At 38.8% G+C, this 19506-nt stretch overlaps 1 protein-coding gene across 1 annotated transcript in view; it reads left to right on the top strand.

Annotated features, from left to right (window-relative positions):
- Positions 1-19506, top strand: part of PIEZO2 (piezo type mechanosensitive ion channel component 2) — a 322465-nt gene that overhangs the window by 253767 nt on the left and 49192 nt on the right. The window contains exons 23-30 of the mRNA XM_059815888.1: positions 1508-1708; positions 2902-3106; positions 3250-3351; positions 3790-3955; positions 11876-12119; positions 13346-13442; positions 15277-15436; positions 17883-17972. Coding sequence (XP_059671871.1) covers positions 1508-1708; positions 2902-3106; positions 3250-3351; positions 3790-3955; positions 11876-12119; positions 13346-13442; positions 15277-15436; positions 17883-17972 — 1265 coding nt within the window. The remainder of the gene's footprint in view (positions 1-1507; positions 1709-2901; positions 3107-3249; positions 3352-3789; positions 3956-11875; positions 12120-13345; positions 13443-15276; positions 15437-17882; positions 17973-19506) is intronic.

Here is a 19506-nt window from a genome sequence, read left to right as displayed (position 1 = left end):
TTTGGTTGATGCCTGTGAGCAATATTTTATTATTCCTGTCTTGATTAAAAAACCCTACTTACAATAAAAATGCACCAACTCCCGGGGGAAACCTTGCATGTCTCTTCTTAATTTAAAGAATCTCCAAAATTTTGTATACGCAGTTTAAGGTTGTCAGAAATTTGTTGACTGAACAACAGCAAGTTTTGATCTAAGTAGATTTATTCCTCATTTATTCCTTGAGAGCTTACCTCTGTGTGCTTTGTCTGTGTAGGGAAGACTTGCCAAGCTCTGGCAGTCAACATATCAGACCCCAGTAGTGCCCCTGCCTCTCACCCCCTTAGCCATACACCTCCCACAGTTAATATATGTGGGGAAGAGCAATTACTCAACTTACCAAGAGTGGAGAGTGAAGTTGCCTAGTGGTGTCTGGCTTGATGCTAGGACCTTTACAGCTATAAATAGGCAATACTTTGGGATTAGAAATCATTCTAGAAGAGTTTTCATTGAGTTAGCCAATAAAATGTCTCCTCTACATAGAGGAATTCAGTTCAGTGCTACACCTGAAGGTCCCAAGCTTCAAGTCTTGGTGTGCTTCTGTTATGCCCCTTTAATAACATATATTCAAAATGTCTGGAGTGTTGAAGTGAGGAGCCTATCTATGTTGGATTATGTAAAACTCTCCCCAACAAGAACAAGTAGCCCAGGGACAGCAAGTGAAAATAACTTCCTGTCAAAAAAAACCCAAAACCCAACCCAATGGCACCTGTCTCAGGACATTCTTGTCCCAGATATTTCTCAGTGAACAGAGAGAGCTTGCCTCTTCAGCTTCAGTTATGGCATCCTTGAGGGACTTTCTCTGAGCTGGTCTTTTTAACCAACTTTTGGAGTTGGTTAATACCTCTCTTCCATTGAGCACAGGACAGATTCCGTCCCAAGAGGAAAAAACTCACTTCAGAGCCACTCAAGACTGCATCCCAGTCAACCTGGCCTTGGGACAGAAGGAGCTGTGCCTGAGTGAAGACTGGCAGATCGACTGTTCATTTAAAAGAGTATCCAGGATATATTGGTGCTACCCAGCATCCTTGCAGTTTTAGGAGGTTACTGCTTGTCAGCTGAACCCCTGCAGATGGCTTTGTGTATACTTGTATCCTCTATCTCCTGCAAAGCAAAGCATGGTATCTGATGAGAAGCTATGAAACATGAGAGGGCACATGGATGGGTCAATGCATTTTCCCTCCCTTTCCTTTCCACAACTAGTGTTCTTTATAGTATTTTTTAATGAATGTCTTTAAATGTATCTATCTTCTGCACATCAGTATGATTCATCAAAATCCAACAAGTAGTAGGAACCTTACTTTGTTTCAATGATAGTAGCTGGGAATAGGTGCCGGTGCATCCTGGAGTGCGGAAGCGCTCTTTGGTAACATCCATTTGAGTATTCATGAGTTTATGCTTATCAGAAAATTTTATAGCTTCTTGTGGTTTTGATTTTTATTTAATATTCTTCTGATTGTGTTTCCCATAGAATAACTTACTGATGCTGGCTATTCTGGCTTTTGAAGTTACAATCTACCGTCATCAAGAGTACTACAGATGTCGAAATAACCTTACTGCACCTGTGACTAAAACCATTTTCCATGATATTACAAGAGCACATCTGGATGATGGACTGGTAAACTGTGTCAAGTATTTCATAAACTATTTCTTCTACAAGTTTGGTTTGGAGGTAAATCACTATATGTTAATTTTCTTTAGACTATCATTCCAAACCTTTTGATTGTGTTATTTTTGAATATTAGTTTGCACTATGTTTGACAGCTGGATGCTTCTTAGTCATCACTCATGTTAGAGCTTGCCACAGTTGCTATCTATCTGCTAGTAGTTGTTTTCCTCTTGCTTTTCTTTTTATGTCTTATTTATAACTCAACAAAAGGGATAACAGATGGGACAAGGGACAGAATTGAGACATAACCGCTCATACACACACACACAGAGGCAACCAGGGACTGCAGGAGCAGAGGAAGAAAGCAGGGGTTAGCAGGCCATTGTCTCTATTTAAACATTTCTAACCTTCTTTTGCCTCTGGCTGCACAAATGCGTCCTTCTTTTTTATACTTGTTAATATACTGTTCGCAGCCAGTCTGAGGATTAAGAATGAGTGAAAATTAAAATTAATCAGCAAACTATTTCCTTCAGGACATAAATTTAACCTCATCCTAATCTGAGGAGAGAGAAAATCACAATAGTGAAGTGCTCTGAAGAAATTATTCACTATGAATTATTCACTAAGTTTGAAAACATGCTTCGTGGCACTGAGTGAAGGGACTACTTCAAGTGGAGCCAGAGAACAGAAATGATCTGGGATGCAGAGCCGTTAGAAGAATAGAGAACTAAAGCTGCCTTACAGGAATTGACTGGATTTGTCTGTAGCCAATAGAAGCTGTATGCTCTAAATCCCTTTTCTTTTTGTCTGGTTCCCACATGAGGATACAGTTTAGTTGTTGTTATTCTTAATAGTTCCTCTTCTTTTTCACATCTGTAAGTGCTATCAAAATATATGGCTGTGTAATATGTGCTTTGCTTGGCAATAATTAAACATTTCACATATAGGCTACTGTGACAACTCTCTTTCCATTCTGTATCTTTAGATATCACATAATGGAACCCTGCTTTAGTGTTGTATTCACGTAGCTGACACTCATAGAAGAATATCGAAAATTTGGGGTGTTGGGGTGGGGTGGGGGAGGTTGCTGTTGGCGAGATACAAACTGTTTTAGAGTGTTGGTTTGCAAAGGGTTCCTGCAGTCAGCCCCAGCACGTGTAGAAGCATTCTGTCAGTATCCAGAAAAGTTTATTATTGCTGCATTGACTAGCCATCAGGTTGCAAATGTTGCTTATGTTTCTTTACTTCTTTCCCAGACCTGTTTTCTTCTATCAGTGAATGTAATTGGTCAACGTATGGATTTTTATGCCATGATTCATGCCTTCTGGCTCATTGCTGTACTGTATCGACGCAGAAGAAAAGCTATTGCAGAGATCTGGCCAAAATACTGCTGTTTTCTGGCATGTATCATTACATTTCAGTACTTCCTTTGCATTGGCATCCCACCTGCTCCTTGTAAAGGTAAGGGCAGTTAACCTTTATGGACAATTACTGCTGCTTGCTTTTACAGAAAAGTGCTGGAAAATTGATAAGTATTCAGAAGAAAAGGATGAAGTAATTGTTATAAAGTACTGATTGCATTTTTGTGTGCTTCTGTCATACAGACTATCCATGGAGAAGTGGTAATGCCAACTTCAACTCCAACATCATAAAGTGGTTATACTTTCCAGACTTCATTGTCAGACCAAACCCTGTCTTCCTTGTCTGTAAGTATTTTAGCACATAGTCATGAAATGTTTACATGTCCTTTGCTTAAAACATCTGTACAATGTAATTTGAAGCCAGCCTTTTATTTACTCTTCAGTAGCAACCTGACATATTCTGTGGGAGACTGAATATTAAGTGTGGCTTTGTATATAGTAGAAAAAATCAAAGAATTAGCAATTTCTGCATCTGTTTTTCTGTATCCCATTTTTAATGAAGTATCAATTATTTCCCCTTTTCTAATTTATTTATCAATAAAAATCATAGAAGATGACAGGTAAGGAACCTAAATACATTAATAAATTTCAAATTGGTGTTAAATACATTGAAAATAGCACAGTCTTGGAGGTTCCAAGTGTGAGAAAACAGTCTGGTGACTACATTATAATATATCACCACCACTGACTGAATTTTTCCTTGCAACCACTATTTTCTCCTAGATGATTTCATGTTGCTGCTGTGTGCATCCTTACAAAGGCAGACGTTTGAGGATGAAAATAAAGCTGCAGTAAGAATCATGGCTGGAGACAATGTGGAAATTTGCATGAATCTTGACGCAGCATCTTTTAGCCAGCATAATCCTGTTCCTGACTTCATTCACTGCCGGTAAGAACTGAATCTTAAACACTCGGAAAATACAGCACTTCCTTTTTGTAAAGTTATCTAGTGTGAAAGTAACTCTCACAGTTTCCAATTTTACTTGGAATTTATATTCAAGTATGTTCCCATCTCATAACATACCTTTTAGTGCTGTACGAGACAGCAGATAGTTAGCTTCTGGGTAGTCAGCTTCTGGTTTAGAAAAGGGCAGATGAAAACAAGTCTTCATAACACTGCTGATTGTTTTAAGTACTCCCCAGAGGGATGTTCAATGATAAATTTGCCTGAAAGCATGTATTCCCTCCATGAATACCCTGTAGGGCAGCGTTTATGGTGGACTTCAGCACTCCGGTGGCTTCCCCCAAAACACAGGCAAGTTAGCAAGAATCCATTGTAGTCTGAACTTGCCCATGTACGTGTTTAATCCCACAAAGTTGTCAGTCATGTCCTGCTGAGTTGTTGTCTAAGTACAAAGAAAATAGTACTCTAATATAAGACACTGTCCTTTGTGATATTTCATCTAGGCATAAGAACATTAAAATTGTCTCAGAAGGACAACTGGCTTGTCTTCCTGTTTCTCAACATTCATGTAAGGTTGTTTAAAAAGGTGAATAATATCAAAAGGGAGCAGAGCCTGAGGCAGTCTGTTCTGGATGGTCTTCAAACAATGGAGCCATTTCTATATGATCATTTCAGCAAACACGAATTAGCTCACCTCTTCTGAGTTGTGCTGGGCATACTCTCAATTGAAGTTGTCTCTGAAAGTTTGATGCAGTATTACAAGAATAAATGGGAAGAGTAGGATTTCTTAGCTATTGTGTTTTGTCAGACTAGGTGTTGTTTTGTGAATGCATGTTACCAACAGATGTCTGAGTGCGAAAGGAATTTAAAAAAATGGAAGTAATGTCTAGCAAAATCTCCCTTTTGCTGATAAACTTTTATTTCTTTTACCAGAGAAGTGCTATCACCAGAACCCTTCTCAAGATCTTTAAGCTGATCCTGCTGTTTCTCTTAGAAACGGTGGCCAAATCTATCTTGAAATAGCTTTGAAAAGGAGACCATTGAAACACATTCAATTGACTCATTTGTCCAGAGATTTATAGTCACTCCTGGGCAGAGGGTAAACAGTTCCCCCCCTTGAGTATTTCTAGCCTACACAGTGGACCCAGTGCCCTAGATCCAGTAACATAAGCAGAAAGGGAGAAGTCATAATCTCTCTTCAGAATGCTCCATCAAGTGGTGATGCTTTCCAAAAGACATCTGCGAAATAGGGCTTGGTGAAAAGGAATGTGTAGGGGGGATTGCCTGAGTTTTTTTTCTTGCCACTGCGATGGTGTCCATCTTAGCAAAAGCTAATACAGCAGTTGCATCAGGTCACTGGCAAAGACTATCACTGGTGACATGGTTGCTGGCAGAAAGAAAAGATTGAATTTTCCCCTATTAGTCCAGAAAAAAAAATCATTGTGAAAAAAACTCATTAATGATGAGAATGTGTTTTAAGGCTGTATTCAGAAAGGAAAAAGAGGCAAGAAAATCACTGTTTTTTAAACAGCCTCTTTTGGCATCTTTTCAAAGTTCCCTGGAATCTGATAGGTATTTCTGTCATCTGTAGAAGATATTCCCAAATGGCCAAGCATGAAAAGTTTGAAGCACAGAGGATGTTCTTTGAAGATTTTGGATGGGAATCAGAGTCAGGTTTATAATGGAAAGCAAAGTCCAAGCTGAACTGGCCTGCTGCCTCTCCACAATCCTTTGGGTTAAGTTCTGTGTTTTGATTCATATGCATGGTACGCATCAGCTTGAAGTAATTGGTGGCATCACATCCGTTCAAACACACTGCTTGGCATGTGCTGACAAAATAGACCTGTGTATACATGATTAAAGGTATGCAACCATTTAATTGGGAGTTTGCAACTTACATTAAGCAGTAAGTGATATTGCTGGTGGAGAGTACAAAAAAACCCAGAAAATCAAAGAATCCCATTAGTAGTGGTGAGCTGAACAAATAAACTGTGATCACTTTATACTTGTTCCAGCTAAATACAGAGATCTGTGTGACTGTTTCATGTGGTAGTTTTGTGTTGTGTGAATAAGAAGTAGAATGAAAAGAACAAGGCAGAGAAGGAAACAGAACAGGGACATTTTTGTTTGAAAAATCCATCAAATGAATAGAAAACCCATTAATTTCAGGAACAGAGGAAATTCCTGTTTATGATATCCTTTCTTGTAGATGCTCGGGCAGGTAAGCTGCAACTCTTTTTTTTGTTTGTAGTGTTAGCTTCCTGAATCTGTAATGGGAACATACTTGTAGAATGGTGTATATAGGTATAAACAGACGTTCCTTTAGTATGAACTGCATAATAGATCTTGTGTTCTTGATGGTATCTTTCCTTTCTTTGAGCCCTTGAGTATCTCCTTCAATGCTTTCACTACAATACACATTTTCCCAGGCTTTAGATGATGTTATATTGTGCATATGCAATCTTAGAAGTCTAATTTGCTTCAAAGAGGCACCGGAGAATGGCTGGACAGTCTCTTAAAAGTGACTGAATCTTTTATTAGGGATTATAAATCTTTAAAAAGAAGGACCCTCAAGCTCTGGAGAATCCACCAAAGATATACCTCAGAAGAAAATGTATATATCTGGTCTGCATCCAAGACAATTTGGAACTGAAAGGACTTTGTCTAAAAACATTCCTTGCACTTTGCCATAGAAGTTTCAGAATGGTCTAAATATTTAGTAACATGGACAAGAACTTGGTTCAAAGCTTATCCAAGCAAGTGAAATGAAAAATGGCATTTCTCCAGAAGTCAGTTAGAAAGAGCCAAACAAATAAGTGAAGACAACCTGGTTATGAATGAATTACAAAGCATAAAAAAAATTAGTGCTTAGTATTCATGTGTTTTCTGAGAAACTTGATGTGTGTTTACTGCCATGTAAAAGAAGGGGCAGTTGCAGAGTGAAGCACCATTTCTGATGTGTCTCTTCCCTTGAGAAGATGCCAGTTGGTCACTGTTCTAGTAGGCATGGATAAAAAGCTTTTAACTGCAATATAAACAGTGGCAGAAAAAGAGCATATTTCCAAATGCTTAATTTTCTTCTCTCTGGAGAAATACTTGAGCTCAACAATGATAAATACAGTCTAAGGAAGAGATTTCCTGAAATTTTCTTGTCTTTCCACCCCCAGATTTCTCAGGGGATGTGCGCTTGACCCCAAGGGAGAGCACAACCAAAGGTCTTTGAAACAGAAATAAAAACGAAGAATAGAAGTAGGAGCTTTTAAAATGAAATAGGATTTAAAGCGACTTCACTGAGGATAATCCTTTCCCACAGTCTCTAATGCTGGAAAAACCTTGTTTCAGTTCCCAAGCAGTTTTCAGACATTCTCCTAGACATTGACAGGGAAAAAATGTGGGATTGTAATCTACTTTTTTCCTCTTAAGAGCAGAAACAATATTAACAGCCAGTCATTCAACTGTCCCCTTTAATACCTGCACCTTGGGAGCCATCATCAGGTGAGTCAGGTGGAGTCTCTCAAAGGCAACTGTAATGCCTTTCTTGGAACTACGCTTCTTCTAATTTAGAGTAGTGAGAAAGGATATACAAATCATCATTACAGGCTTCCTCTCATATTTATTGTATAAAACAGATAAACATTTTGTTGCTAATGAAATGAGCCTCAACAAATAATGCAACTTTGCATTTGGGAATTTTTAAAGCGGCTAGAAGCATGAAGGAAGGTACCCACTGGTGAGAGAGTGAGAGTAAGAGAATATCAGTCCTGGGAAAGATCTTGATGAAAATAGAAGGGACTAAGACCTATAGGATCCATGACACTAAGTTTGAAGAAGTCCATTGAAATGATGGACTTTTAATAATTTTCAGAAGCTTCAATGTAGCTATTGGCAAAGGGAAAATCAATATCAATGAAGCTGCCTTCTGAAGACTGAAATGCAACTACAGGGAAAGGCTTTGGGGATCGAGTCTTGGTGAGAAATTAGCAACCTTGGGATTAGAAGGGGAAACACACTGTGATGCAGGGTCACACAGGCTTCTAAGAATGTAAGGAATAGGAGATAGGGAAGAGGGGAAATAAAGAAATTTGAGGAGTAGAGGTAGTTTACAGAATGCATGTATATAGAGGGATAATATGCCTGGAGGAGAGGGAGAGGGTAGTCATTGGAAGAGGGCTGTGGGAAGAGCCCTGGGGTTACATGGAGGTGGCGAGCCATACTCAGAGCAACACAGGTGGCTGATAAGGGAAGGCAATGAAGCTACATAACAGCAGCTTCCCCAGCATGAAAGAGCATTGAGCTGTATCAGTCAGTGCAACAACACAATATTCTCTCATCGGTGTGTGTAAGCAGAAGTGTGTTCTATCCCTAAACTTTAAAGCGCTTGCTGAAGACAAACACCCTTCCTCAAAGGGGTTATCAGCTGCAGCGTTAGCACCTCTTGGTGCCTGCAGGCACATGTCCAGACACTAGACTGGCCACGGCCAAACACATCATTAAGCATGCTGGGAACACAACTACACCTGGAGCAATCTTTTTGCAACAGGCTGGATTGTATTGCCATTAAAAATTAATTCCTGTGGAAATAAAATATTGAAGCAATCATGATAAGACTAATAAAGCTTTAATAAAGAAAAGCAGGTCATTTGATGTGGAGAGCCATCTGAGGTTACAATAGCTTTGATGGATGAGTGGAATGAACTTCAGACTTAGTCTTCCTTGACTTTGAGCAAAGTCATACGGTAAATTTTTCAAAAATGTTATCCAGCGTATTAGTGAGTTCTGCTAATGGCACGGCTGACAAATCAGCATTTTTTATTTTTCATTCGTTTTTCAGGTTTCTTCTGTATAATTTCTCAGTTTGATACTCCACACCACTGGTGTGGTGGCTAATCTTCCTCAGATGTGTGGCTGTATTCCTGGCCTCCAGCTACACACTCCCACCTTTGCATTCATCACACCAGCAGTGAGTTGGTTCATAGGCTGAATGGGCAGAAAAGTATCCCTTCCTTCTGTCCTCCCCCCAAAATAAACAAGCTTTTGCAAATTTGCTTCTTGAAACCAAAGAGCCAAAGCCAAAGAAGGGGCTGGAACGCAGAGCTGAGGGGATGAAGGGGAGTGGGACTGTCCCCTTGGGAAGCAGCTGCTCTGATTTCCTAGGTGTATTGTCAAATATCGCATCCTGAGGGTGGCCTCTCATCTGTGTGACTAGATGTGGATTAAAAGACCGCTTAGAAGATGAGGTTTGGAAGGTTTACATGGCATTAAACTAATGATCTGTGTGGTCTGCAGTGAAAGCATAAACTTAAGGTATATACTATTCAAAACTAAGCATTTTCTGCTCTCTATGAAGAAGTTTTCAAACAGAGGATAAGCACCCTTACTGACCTTCTGGGTTTGTGTAGGGTCTTTTTAGCTGTTGGGGTGGCCTTGTGCTTCGCACAACAGCCTCCCACTGTTGCATTATAATCTCCAGAACTGAAACTCCTCACTTCCTAACTTTCAGGGTTTGAGGCAGAATTTAAAGATTTGCATCTGAGAATGTGTCAAGTGATTTGAGAGGCAACACGTTGAGGACTCCCCCCACAAGACAGGTCTTCGTACCTGCTCTTACAGCACTTGACCTACCCATATCATTATAAACAATTAATGAAAATTACGGGGATGTGTGACTCCACACTGTAACAGACAAGGAGGTTTGGCATACTGCAACTGAAAGAAGTGTGGTTTCAGAAATATTTTTATCTACCTGGGACTACTCAGGTGTATTTCTGTCCATTGCGTTCAGTGTGGCATTATTCTTGGGCCAGCACAGAGGTACGTGAGGTGGTTGGTGATATTCATTGGTTAGGTGTGTCCTGGATGATTTGTTCAAACACCATTTTGTAAGATGTCCACTTCAAGGTGAATTCTTGGGAACCATTTTTATGATTGGGATGCTTGTAATTGCATGTTTTTAAAAACTAGAAAGATTTCAATATCTAAGAACTACATCATTTGTCACTTGACACAGTTGTATTGCCTCCTGCCTTTTGAGAAGCTTTTCTTTACATCCTGTTTTGTTGTTTGTTTGTTTTAGAAATGTACAATGCTATTATATTGAATATATATTTTGAAAATGAGAACAGTTGTGTTTAATATTTTAGATGACTGCTAAAATGTATCAAATGGTTAACATTATAGTGAAAAAATAGCTAAATTATTCTCTTCCTTTTTATATTCTCTCTAATTTCTGGAAGTTTTAATCTGAGAGTGATATCTGCTGTTGGACTGTGACTCAACCAAATGCCATGTGTATATGTTGGAAAGTTTGGATCCAGCCAGGTCCAGTTGTCTTTAAGAGTCAGAGTCCATTTTTATTGAAGAGTATTAAGATATTCTTGTTTGTTTGATCAATTCAGTTCCATTTTGGGCTTTTCTCAAAAGATGCTGATGCATTTTGTTGGTAGCAGAGGACAAGATTTTTGAAATACTGCAGTTGTTAGAGCAGTATCAGGAAGGTGATCTCTTCCTAGCCATCTCACACATCAACGCTTATTAAAGGAACATTAAATATTATAGTTGTTTTTTCTGGAGAAACAATGAGAGCACCATTTCCAGTGCATATTAAGTTAGTGAAGACCTGTTCAACTGAGTCTTCTGCTTCTTTATTTTGCCAGCCTGTATAGATTCTCTGTTAATGTTTTAACTCCCAAAACCCAGTAGCATCTCTAAAGTCATGACATTTTTTGATTTTGCAGGCAGTAGTCCACAAATTTCTTAAATGTTTGTGGGAAATAAACGTAAAGGGGCTTTCTTATTACCTTTCATTAAATGCCTCTCTCGTTGGCTTCAGCAAGTGAAGTGTATAATACAGGCTTATAAATGTAGGACTATAAATACATACTCCTAGAAAGCTCTGAGCCTGAGAACATCAAGCAGCAGGGGCCTTTTTATGTGGCTTCATACAGTGCATTTAGTTCATTTACTCCTTACATGGTTTGGCTTAGGTATATGTGTACTTCTGTAGTGCTGTTTCTCTGCCTGGTTTCCTGACAAATCTAGTTTTGCAGTCTGGGTGAATAGACCCTGAAAACACAGTTACATCTGGAATCAAAACACTAAACGGGGGGAAACTAAGAATTAGTTGGTTTTTCAGTGTTTAGCTATATGTAGTATTTGATATTGCCTTTGGCAGATATTCTTATTTGAAAGCTCACTGAGTCAATATTAAGTCAAGATTTTAAGGAATCTGAAAATACCAAATTATTTCTCACTCTTTCCCACTGTGGGCCAGGCTGATTTCAGATAGCTCTGTCTCGTAGCTTCCTGGCAAACGTTTCAGTAAATTCTGTCACATTTACGTTCTGTAGAAACCTTTTACCCCTCAAAACTTTTACAGTTGATCTCCACTGAGAAAAATACTTTTAGCAGCTGTCTTTGAAAACTAGGCTTTTAACCAGACTGAATTCCCTAGCAGTCATCAATAAATACAGAATTGTTTGCAGCGGAGTACTGTAGCTGGCTTTTGAAGATAGATTTGCTATAGTATTGCTCAGACTTCTTAAAAGATGATCTCAGACAGCTTTTAAATTGCATATGTAGTATTGCCAGATAATAGCACTCTATCATGAGCTTTGGTGAGAACATGTTTTTCCCCCTTTCATGATACAAGGCTTGATCCTGCGTGATGCAAAGTGCCCTGACAGGGTGTAGCAAGGTGCTTATGCACATGAATGAGCTAGAATTGAGTACATAAGCCGGACAGACCCACTGACCTTGGTGTTAGTCTTAAGCAGGTGCCTGAATGCTGAAGTGGGATGAGAACGCTCAGCAGACCTTAGGCGTAAGTGTCAGCCAGTAGCACAGGTGTAGGAAAGGTAGCATTGCCTTCAGAAAATGGTAACTTTTTCTCCTTTTTTTAACTTCCAGGTCATACTTAGACATGTATAAGGTGATAATATTTAGTTACCTCTTCTGGTTTGTGCTTACTATAATCTTCATAACGGGAACTACAAGGATCAGCATATTCTGCATGGGTTACTTGGTAGCCTGCTTTTATTTCCTTCTCTTTGGTGGAGATCTGTTGCTGAAGCCCATCAGGAGCATTCTGCGTTACTGGGACTGGCTAATTGCCTACAACGTCTTTGTGATCACAATGAAGAACATCCTCTCGGTAAGTAGCTGCTGCCTTTCCTCTGCCCTGAGCACTTCCGTGGTTTCATTGGAAGTGTGCACAGTGTGTTGAATGGTCATTAAAAATACTTTTTCAGGACCACAGCCTTCTGCAAGCACAAAGCAGGCTCCATTTTAATTCAGAAACTGCAAGTGCATATCCAGGGAATAGTAACACATATACATTATAGGAAAATGTGCACCCTTGTATTTGGTCAGGCTCAGTGAAAGCTCACAATTTATTTTCAAAGAGCCAGGTTCTGTTTTCTTTGCCTAGTAAAGTCTCTCCATAGAAGTCTTGTGAAAATCTCAGTGGAGTGAGAAATGAGTAAGAAGTGCAAGATTAGTCATACTGTCGATAAATAGTGCACATTTAATTAAACCTTTTATTTAAAACTAGAATTTTCAAGCCTAGTACTAGATGCAATTGTCATGTGATGTGATGTAATGTAATTAGTGAAGTTGACTACAAAATTACAAACTGTATTCCCATTTGCTTTAGAACTAGTGTGAAATTCAGGTGAAAACAGATATATTTGATAATTAAATGTCAAATTCTTCTGCAAAATATTAAAGGTTTCCTTACACAAATTAACTCTTTAGAGCAGATTCTTGCAGTGGCACTGATAGGTGATTGAGACAAGCCAGTAATTTAAATCTTTTTGAAAGATAAATTTAGATTTATTCCTGGCAATTGCTTTTTTAGCTTTGAACATTTTTAGTGCTGGACTGGAAAGAGCAGACATTTTTCTTTTTACATTTATATAAGTCACTGTACTGAAATAAAATTGATTTATGGGTGGTTTGAATTTGCACATGTTCTAAATGCTTACATATGTGCTTTATTTTATGCTTGGGAATTCAGTGGAACTACGCGTGTGTTAAGCTTGTCCATGTATGTTTGCAAGATTAAGTCAGTGATTTATAAAACTTGCTTAGCTGTCGCATTGCATCATGTGCCAGACATATCACTTTCTCTGCAAAAACACAAACAAACCCCACATATCTCTTGTCTCACTGATAATCAAAAGAACAAATTCTTGCTATTTAAAAGTGATGTGTGTCACTGGTAAAGACACTCTTTCTTCTAATCTCTGTTTTACTAATGAGATATAATACAGCCAATGGCAGTCACAGTATTCTCATGTAATGTAAAGAGGTACAATACTTTTCTTATCTTTATTTATGCTGTGTTTTGTTATATGAAACTATTTTTTCACTTTCTAGATAGGAGCATGTGGCTACATTGAATCATTAATTAAGAATAGTTGCTGGTTGATTCAGGCATTTAGCCTGGCTTGTACAGTTAAAGGCTACCGTATTCGTAAGTATAGCTCATTTTTCTTCATAGTTTTCTATCAGTAAAGAATCACCTTCAAAATCTTCTACTGTATTTAAGTTGTGCCCCCTCCTGACACACTACCTTGTGAAAATATCACACCTGCAAGTTCAGTTGATACAGCTTGGTCCTATATTGACTAGCAAGAACGAATATTGAAAATATTTTATAGAACCAAAGGAGATACATATGCTGAGAGAACTATCAATACCCCCGCACACATAATCACAATCAGCATTTGCAGTAGATGAATAATTTGGTGATACTGGTGCTTCCCTGTATATGCAGGTGATGTGATACTTGACGGTATGGTTTCACTGCACAACTTGAGCTAAAATGTCAGCTCACCATCACTGCAAGGAGAGGGCACCTTTCCCCAGCTGCAGACTCCCACACACCCCTGTGTTCCAGGCCTTACGTTCAGTTGCTCAAAGGGTAAACCAGTTCCGCTCACTGAAACGGCAAGAGGCTAAGTCGGCATAAAAGTGGTAATTTTTTGCAGGCATAGTGAGTTTAGGCAATTTTTTTTTTTACAATTATTCTCATGTTTGTGGTGATAACAAGGAAGGAGTGGATACTGTATGTGGATGAAGATGAGAGAAGGGAGGAATGAAGTATGGAGAGCAAGACACTTCACCTCTCAGTGAGCTATTAATTTGGCTCCACTTTGTCCTGACACCCTGGATTGACGGTTTGAAAACACCTGATTTTTTTCAGTGTTTTTTGCTGAATTTAAAGGAACTGTTTCATCCTGCTGAATCTGCAGCAAAGTTCTGAATTCCTGTCTTCATGTCTGATCCTAATAGATAAATGGGAAGTAGGGGAAAAGAAAGGAAATATGAAGATGCAAATTCACAAGATAGATGGTGCCCAGTAGTTCTTGTATCACCCAAAACTTTTTGAGCAGCAACAGCAACTTAGACATAGGTTTCTGACTCCCCAGGGGATGGGCACAGCAGGCTTTGAAGCTCTTGGAGCTTTGACCCTCCAGACCTATTAGACTAGCTTGCTTGATTGTAAAGCCAGCTTTGAGACAGAGTCGTTCCCTTGAGTCCTTCTACTCCCTTCTATAGGACAGCATAGGCCATTTAGTTTATAGTCTAGCTCCACAAAACCCAGTTTTAATTTTTTAATATTCCCAAGAGAACTGTCTTTTAAAGAATAAAGAAAGAAAGAAAGAAAGAAATAGCCCAAGCCAAAATCTAGAGGAAGGAGGAATGGGATTTCCTCTCTGCCTGTCTCCTCCTACCCCAAAGGAAGCAGTTTTGTGGTTTCAAATATTTTTTCTCTTATGCAATGGAAAGAAACATTGAACTGAGTTGTGGACAGGAAAAATAAAAATACTTAGTGGTGGCAGTCAAAAAAATTATTTTGACAAAAATGAAACCCTTCTTTCTCATATTGATAGAGTTCTTAACAGAAAAATGAGACAAAAAGTCACTTTGAAATGAAAAAAAGAAATTGAAACATGCCATTTCAGAAAACACTGAAATCAAATATTTCAGGCTAACAAAAAATACTTTTTTCCCAATCTTTGTTTTCAAGTACTTATTAGGATAGGGTGAATTTGTTTGCAAATTGTTCACTTTTGGTGAATTCTCCATTTTCACGGTATATCACACTATTGGAAGCTTTCCAGTTTGCTGTAAAAGCAAATACGGTGTACTGCAAATGGAAATGCATGTCAGTTTTCTTAACAAAAATCTAATTAAAGGACCTCAATTCAAATAATTTTAAAGGCTAAAATTATTTAATTGATTAAACATTATAAAAGAATACTTAATACAACAGTCCTTATGCTGATGGTGTCTTTTTCCAGCAACCAACAATCTAGATTGTAAACTGCCCAGTGGAGAAGCAGGTATCATCTGGGACAGTATATGTTTTGCTTTCCTGCTGCTGCAAAGAAGAGTCTTCATGAGTTACTACTTCCTGCATGTCGTTGCAGATATAAAAGCTTCTCAGATCCTAGCATCAAGGTAACATAAAGTTTTAAAAAACTAAATGGAACAGCTCAAGTCTCTCATGGCTATGGTATTTATTTGTTTATGATAGGTAGTACCAAAAGAGTCCTGGTATTTAACATTGTTTTAAACAATCCATGCTAAATTCTTAATTGCAAACCCAAGTCTGACAAAGCACGCATGAAGAAACAAATTAATTGAGAATCTGACAGAAACTAAGCCATCTTTCCTACCAAACATCATCTGCTGCTCTCATAGCCTTTATTAAAAGCTGTGAAAGTTGGTGTGTGTGCAGCATTCTCTCATCATCAATCTGTGTGAGAGCAAATGCCAGAGTTCCTAAGTCTTGCAAAAAAACCACACTGCTGTCAGAGCCTGTTTGAGACAATGGGCCTTAGAAATCATGACTCCAAAAACGTAACATGAGGAAAAATACAGGAAAGTAATGACATCTGGCTCAGGAAGACCATTGGGAAGACACTCAGGAAGTGTCACATCACTGCACACTGACTAGGTGTGGCAAGGAAGTATCCCCCTCTTTGCGCCTGTTACTTATACTTTCCCACAAGCATCCACTCATAGCTATCACTAACACAACCATTCTTCTGGTTTTTGATAAGAACGCAGACCAGGAATGAAATTCTGTTTTTAATTTCAGTAAGATTTCTAAGGAATTACTTTTGTCAATATTGGATTAAATGTATTGTGGCGTATTTTTTTCCCTGAAAAACATATGGACATTGATTTCTGTCTGTATTTGAGGACAAAATTTGGCTTGCATGTCCTGAAAGGAAGTATTTTTTATCTTCCTCTTCTTCCCCCTCCAGGGATTACTTTAAACATGGGACATGTTTAGCTGCCCATACTGAACAAAATTCACCACTGTAAACAGGGCAACCTCCATCCCATATTGCATCTTTCAGACTTTTGCTCTGTAGGGAATTTCACTGCTGATGCCCAAGGTTGCTGGATACCGCCTTTTTGTAGCTTTTTTGTATGCTGTGTTCACAGTGAAAATAGCACAAAGCAAAATCATTAGTATCAAAATGCCTCCTAATTTGGAAAGTTTGCATCCAAAAGGAAAGAGCAGGCTCATATAAATGGCACTGGGCTGGGCTGGAAGAAACATGTTTGGTGTCTACTTCCAGCTTTGTGTCTTTTGGTAAATTACTGAACCTACCCAGGCTTAAGTTCTCCAGCAGCAGAAGTCGAGACATACTGGCCTGTGTCAGGAGCTTTTTAAAGATAAATGTATTAATGACCAGGAAGTGCTGAGATATTACCGGAAGGAGGATAATATAAATATAGTGATATAATTAAATTTTTTAGCTAGCTGCTTGGCTTGCTAAAATCCAAGCCTTGAATTTACATGAACGACAGAGGAGGTCAGGTTTGGATTCAGGCAGCATGGTCTGAGCCTGTCTTCTAGTTAAGTTAATATTGTGAAATACAAATTCCTCACCTAAATAAGATTAAATTGTGATTCAAACAATAGCGATGAGGATCCAGCAACAATTTTCCGTAAGAATTTAGGAGTGATCAAGTTGCTAAGGAAAACACGTCCTTCTTTGTTGGACTTTACCATACTTCGGGACAATAATGATTGCCAGTATTGATTGTATTCCTTTGAAAAAAATGCAGTTCTGGTTATCCTACATATTACATGGAAGAATCATTAATCTCGCAGAAAACATGGTTGAAAAATTAATTAGAAGTAGACTTCTGAAACTATAGCTGTTCTTACTGAATTCCTGACAAAGGCTTTAAATCTATGCTACTCCTTTGAGAGACTTTGAGAATCTTTGAGAGTCTTCAAGAGGTGACGAGTGAATAACGAAGAATGGCCAAGACATGTGATCTAGACATCCAAATCAATGAGTCAATTACATTTCTAATGAAATGGAGTTAGAAGCCATATTCTTTTGGCACACTAGAAACTTGCTCAAGGATTTGTGTCATCAGATTGAAAGCACTGTAGTGTTCAGAGGATAAAAGTGACGCTGAAGCTGTGCTCGTCATGGCATTGGATAAACCTGGACTTTGCTCACAACTAACAGGGGGCTAAGGCAGAGGGACAAGGTGATTATAACACTGAAATGACTATAAAGACCAAATCCTGGAGGTGTGCAATAAGTCCTAACTTGGCCTTGAACCCACCTGTGTTCTGTGTTTTTGAGGACTGGAAACTGAATTCCTTGAACAGCTGCTAGAGGAACTTACAGGCTGAGTAGGGATCACAACATTTGGCCCCAGATCTTGAAATGATTGACTGTAAACAGATCAGTATTCTGGAATAATTGATTATTTCTTTCAGGCATTGGTTTAGTTTTGCTTTATGTAGATGAGGTCATGTACAGAGGGAACACAGAGTTCTCTGTGGTTAGCTGGCATAAGGGAAACTTAGAAATATTTAATGTTTCCTCTCCTTTTTTCCTTTCTTCTGCCCCCTTTTCTGCTGTAGGGGTGCTGAGCTTTTCCAGGCTACAATCGTCAAGGCTGTAAAGGCAAGAATTGAAGAGGAAAAAAAATCAATGGATCAACTGAAAAGACAGTATGTATTTAATGTATTTTTATATATATATACACACACATACATATGCATGTATTTCACCTATTGTTGGTATTTATCTAGCACCTTCTTTTATAGAAATGCTGATTAGGTTTTGAAGTATGATTTTGCAATTACAGAAATTGCTCTCTGGGCGTTCAGAGATCTTAGGTATTTCAATATTATGTAGCCTTAGAGTCTTCTTTTCCAAAAAGACAGCATACTGCAGGATCTAAACTTTCATTTAAACATAGAATTACATTTCTAGGACCAAAGGTTGTGAGGGTAACATAAACAATCAGAGTGGAATGTACTGACTTACCTGCTCCTCAGTAAGCCTGAAACTGTGATGGAAACAGATGTTTCCTATAAATCAAGAGAGAAAATGTGAACCCTCCTGCTTATTCTGAAGGTTCTTCTAAACCTTAGAAATCCACTAATGACAGGTTAAGAAGATCAGCTTTTAACGGTTCCACACCTGAGTATCATAGCAACATGACCATACAGTCTTCTCTTTAATAGATGATCTGTATCTGTGCTATATTTTTTCTCTGTTAGAGGTCCAGCTCAATTGTAGTTTTGGGTTATCCTATTTTGTGTAGTACAAATGCATGCAATGCAGATGAAAAAAAAAACATGTATTTTTTCCTTTCTTTCCTTCAACTAATTAACCTGCTGTTCTCTCAATCTGTCTCTCCCCGTCTCTCAGAAGAATAGGACAGTCAAATACAAATCTCTTATGAAACTCATTAAAAGGGTAGACAGATTACTAATCAGAAGTGCCACATTAACCCTGTCTCACTTGAAAGTGCAAGCCTAGGTGGTTAGAAAATAGGAGACTGAGGCACAGGAACTGGGTTAAAAAAACCCCAGAAATTGGAAGACCAAGGGGCCGAGTTAGGGAAGCTGTAGTTAAGAGCCACCTAAATAGCCTGAAACCACTATGGGCTAAGGAAGCTGAGTAACATCCTGGCCCTGCTGCAGTGATTAACAATATTCTCATTGACTTTAGGATTTTGTTCTGTGTATCTGTATTCCTGGTAAAATTTGCTGGATGCCTGTTGCTTGAGTTTCATTTGTGGTTCCTCCTCTAGTGTTTGAATGCAAAATACGTATGTTTACCTTCACTGAAAATATTTGCATTCAGCTTAACTGGCCTGGAGATCCTTTCTCTTTGCACAGCCAATAAGCCACTCCGCTTTCTGTTGGGTGCAGCCAGCACGCTTCTTTTATAACCGCAAAAAGCTTTCAAAGCCCCTCCGCCACCATGCATGAAAAGCTGTAACTGCCTCATAACCAGATGTCAAAGCCCACTCCTGACAGCTTCTTCCACACCTGCATAACTGAAGAGGCATCAGAAAGTTGCAGGGACCATGCTCCCTACCTACGTGCCTGGGGTTTCGCACCAGATGATGTATAGGACTGTTCCTGGCTCTGCCCTGCGCTTCAATCAATCTTATTCTAATTGACAGGACATGCCTGTCCTGGACATCGTTCTTTTCTGTTAATTCTGCAGCGTTTAAGATCAAAGAGATGA

The sequence above is a fragment of the Gavia stellata genome, chromosome 3, assembly GCF_030936135.1.
Source record: "Gavia stellata isolate bGavSte3 chromosome 3, bGavSte3.hap2, whole genome shotgun sequence".
Lineage (NCBI taxonomy): Eukaryota > Metazoa > Chordata > Aves > Gaviiformes > Gaviidae > Gavia > Gavia stellata.
This window is presented reverse-complemented; position numbering and strand designations above follow the sequence as displayed.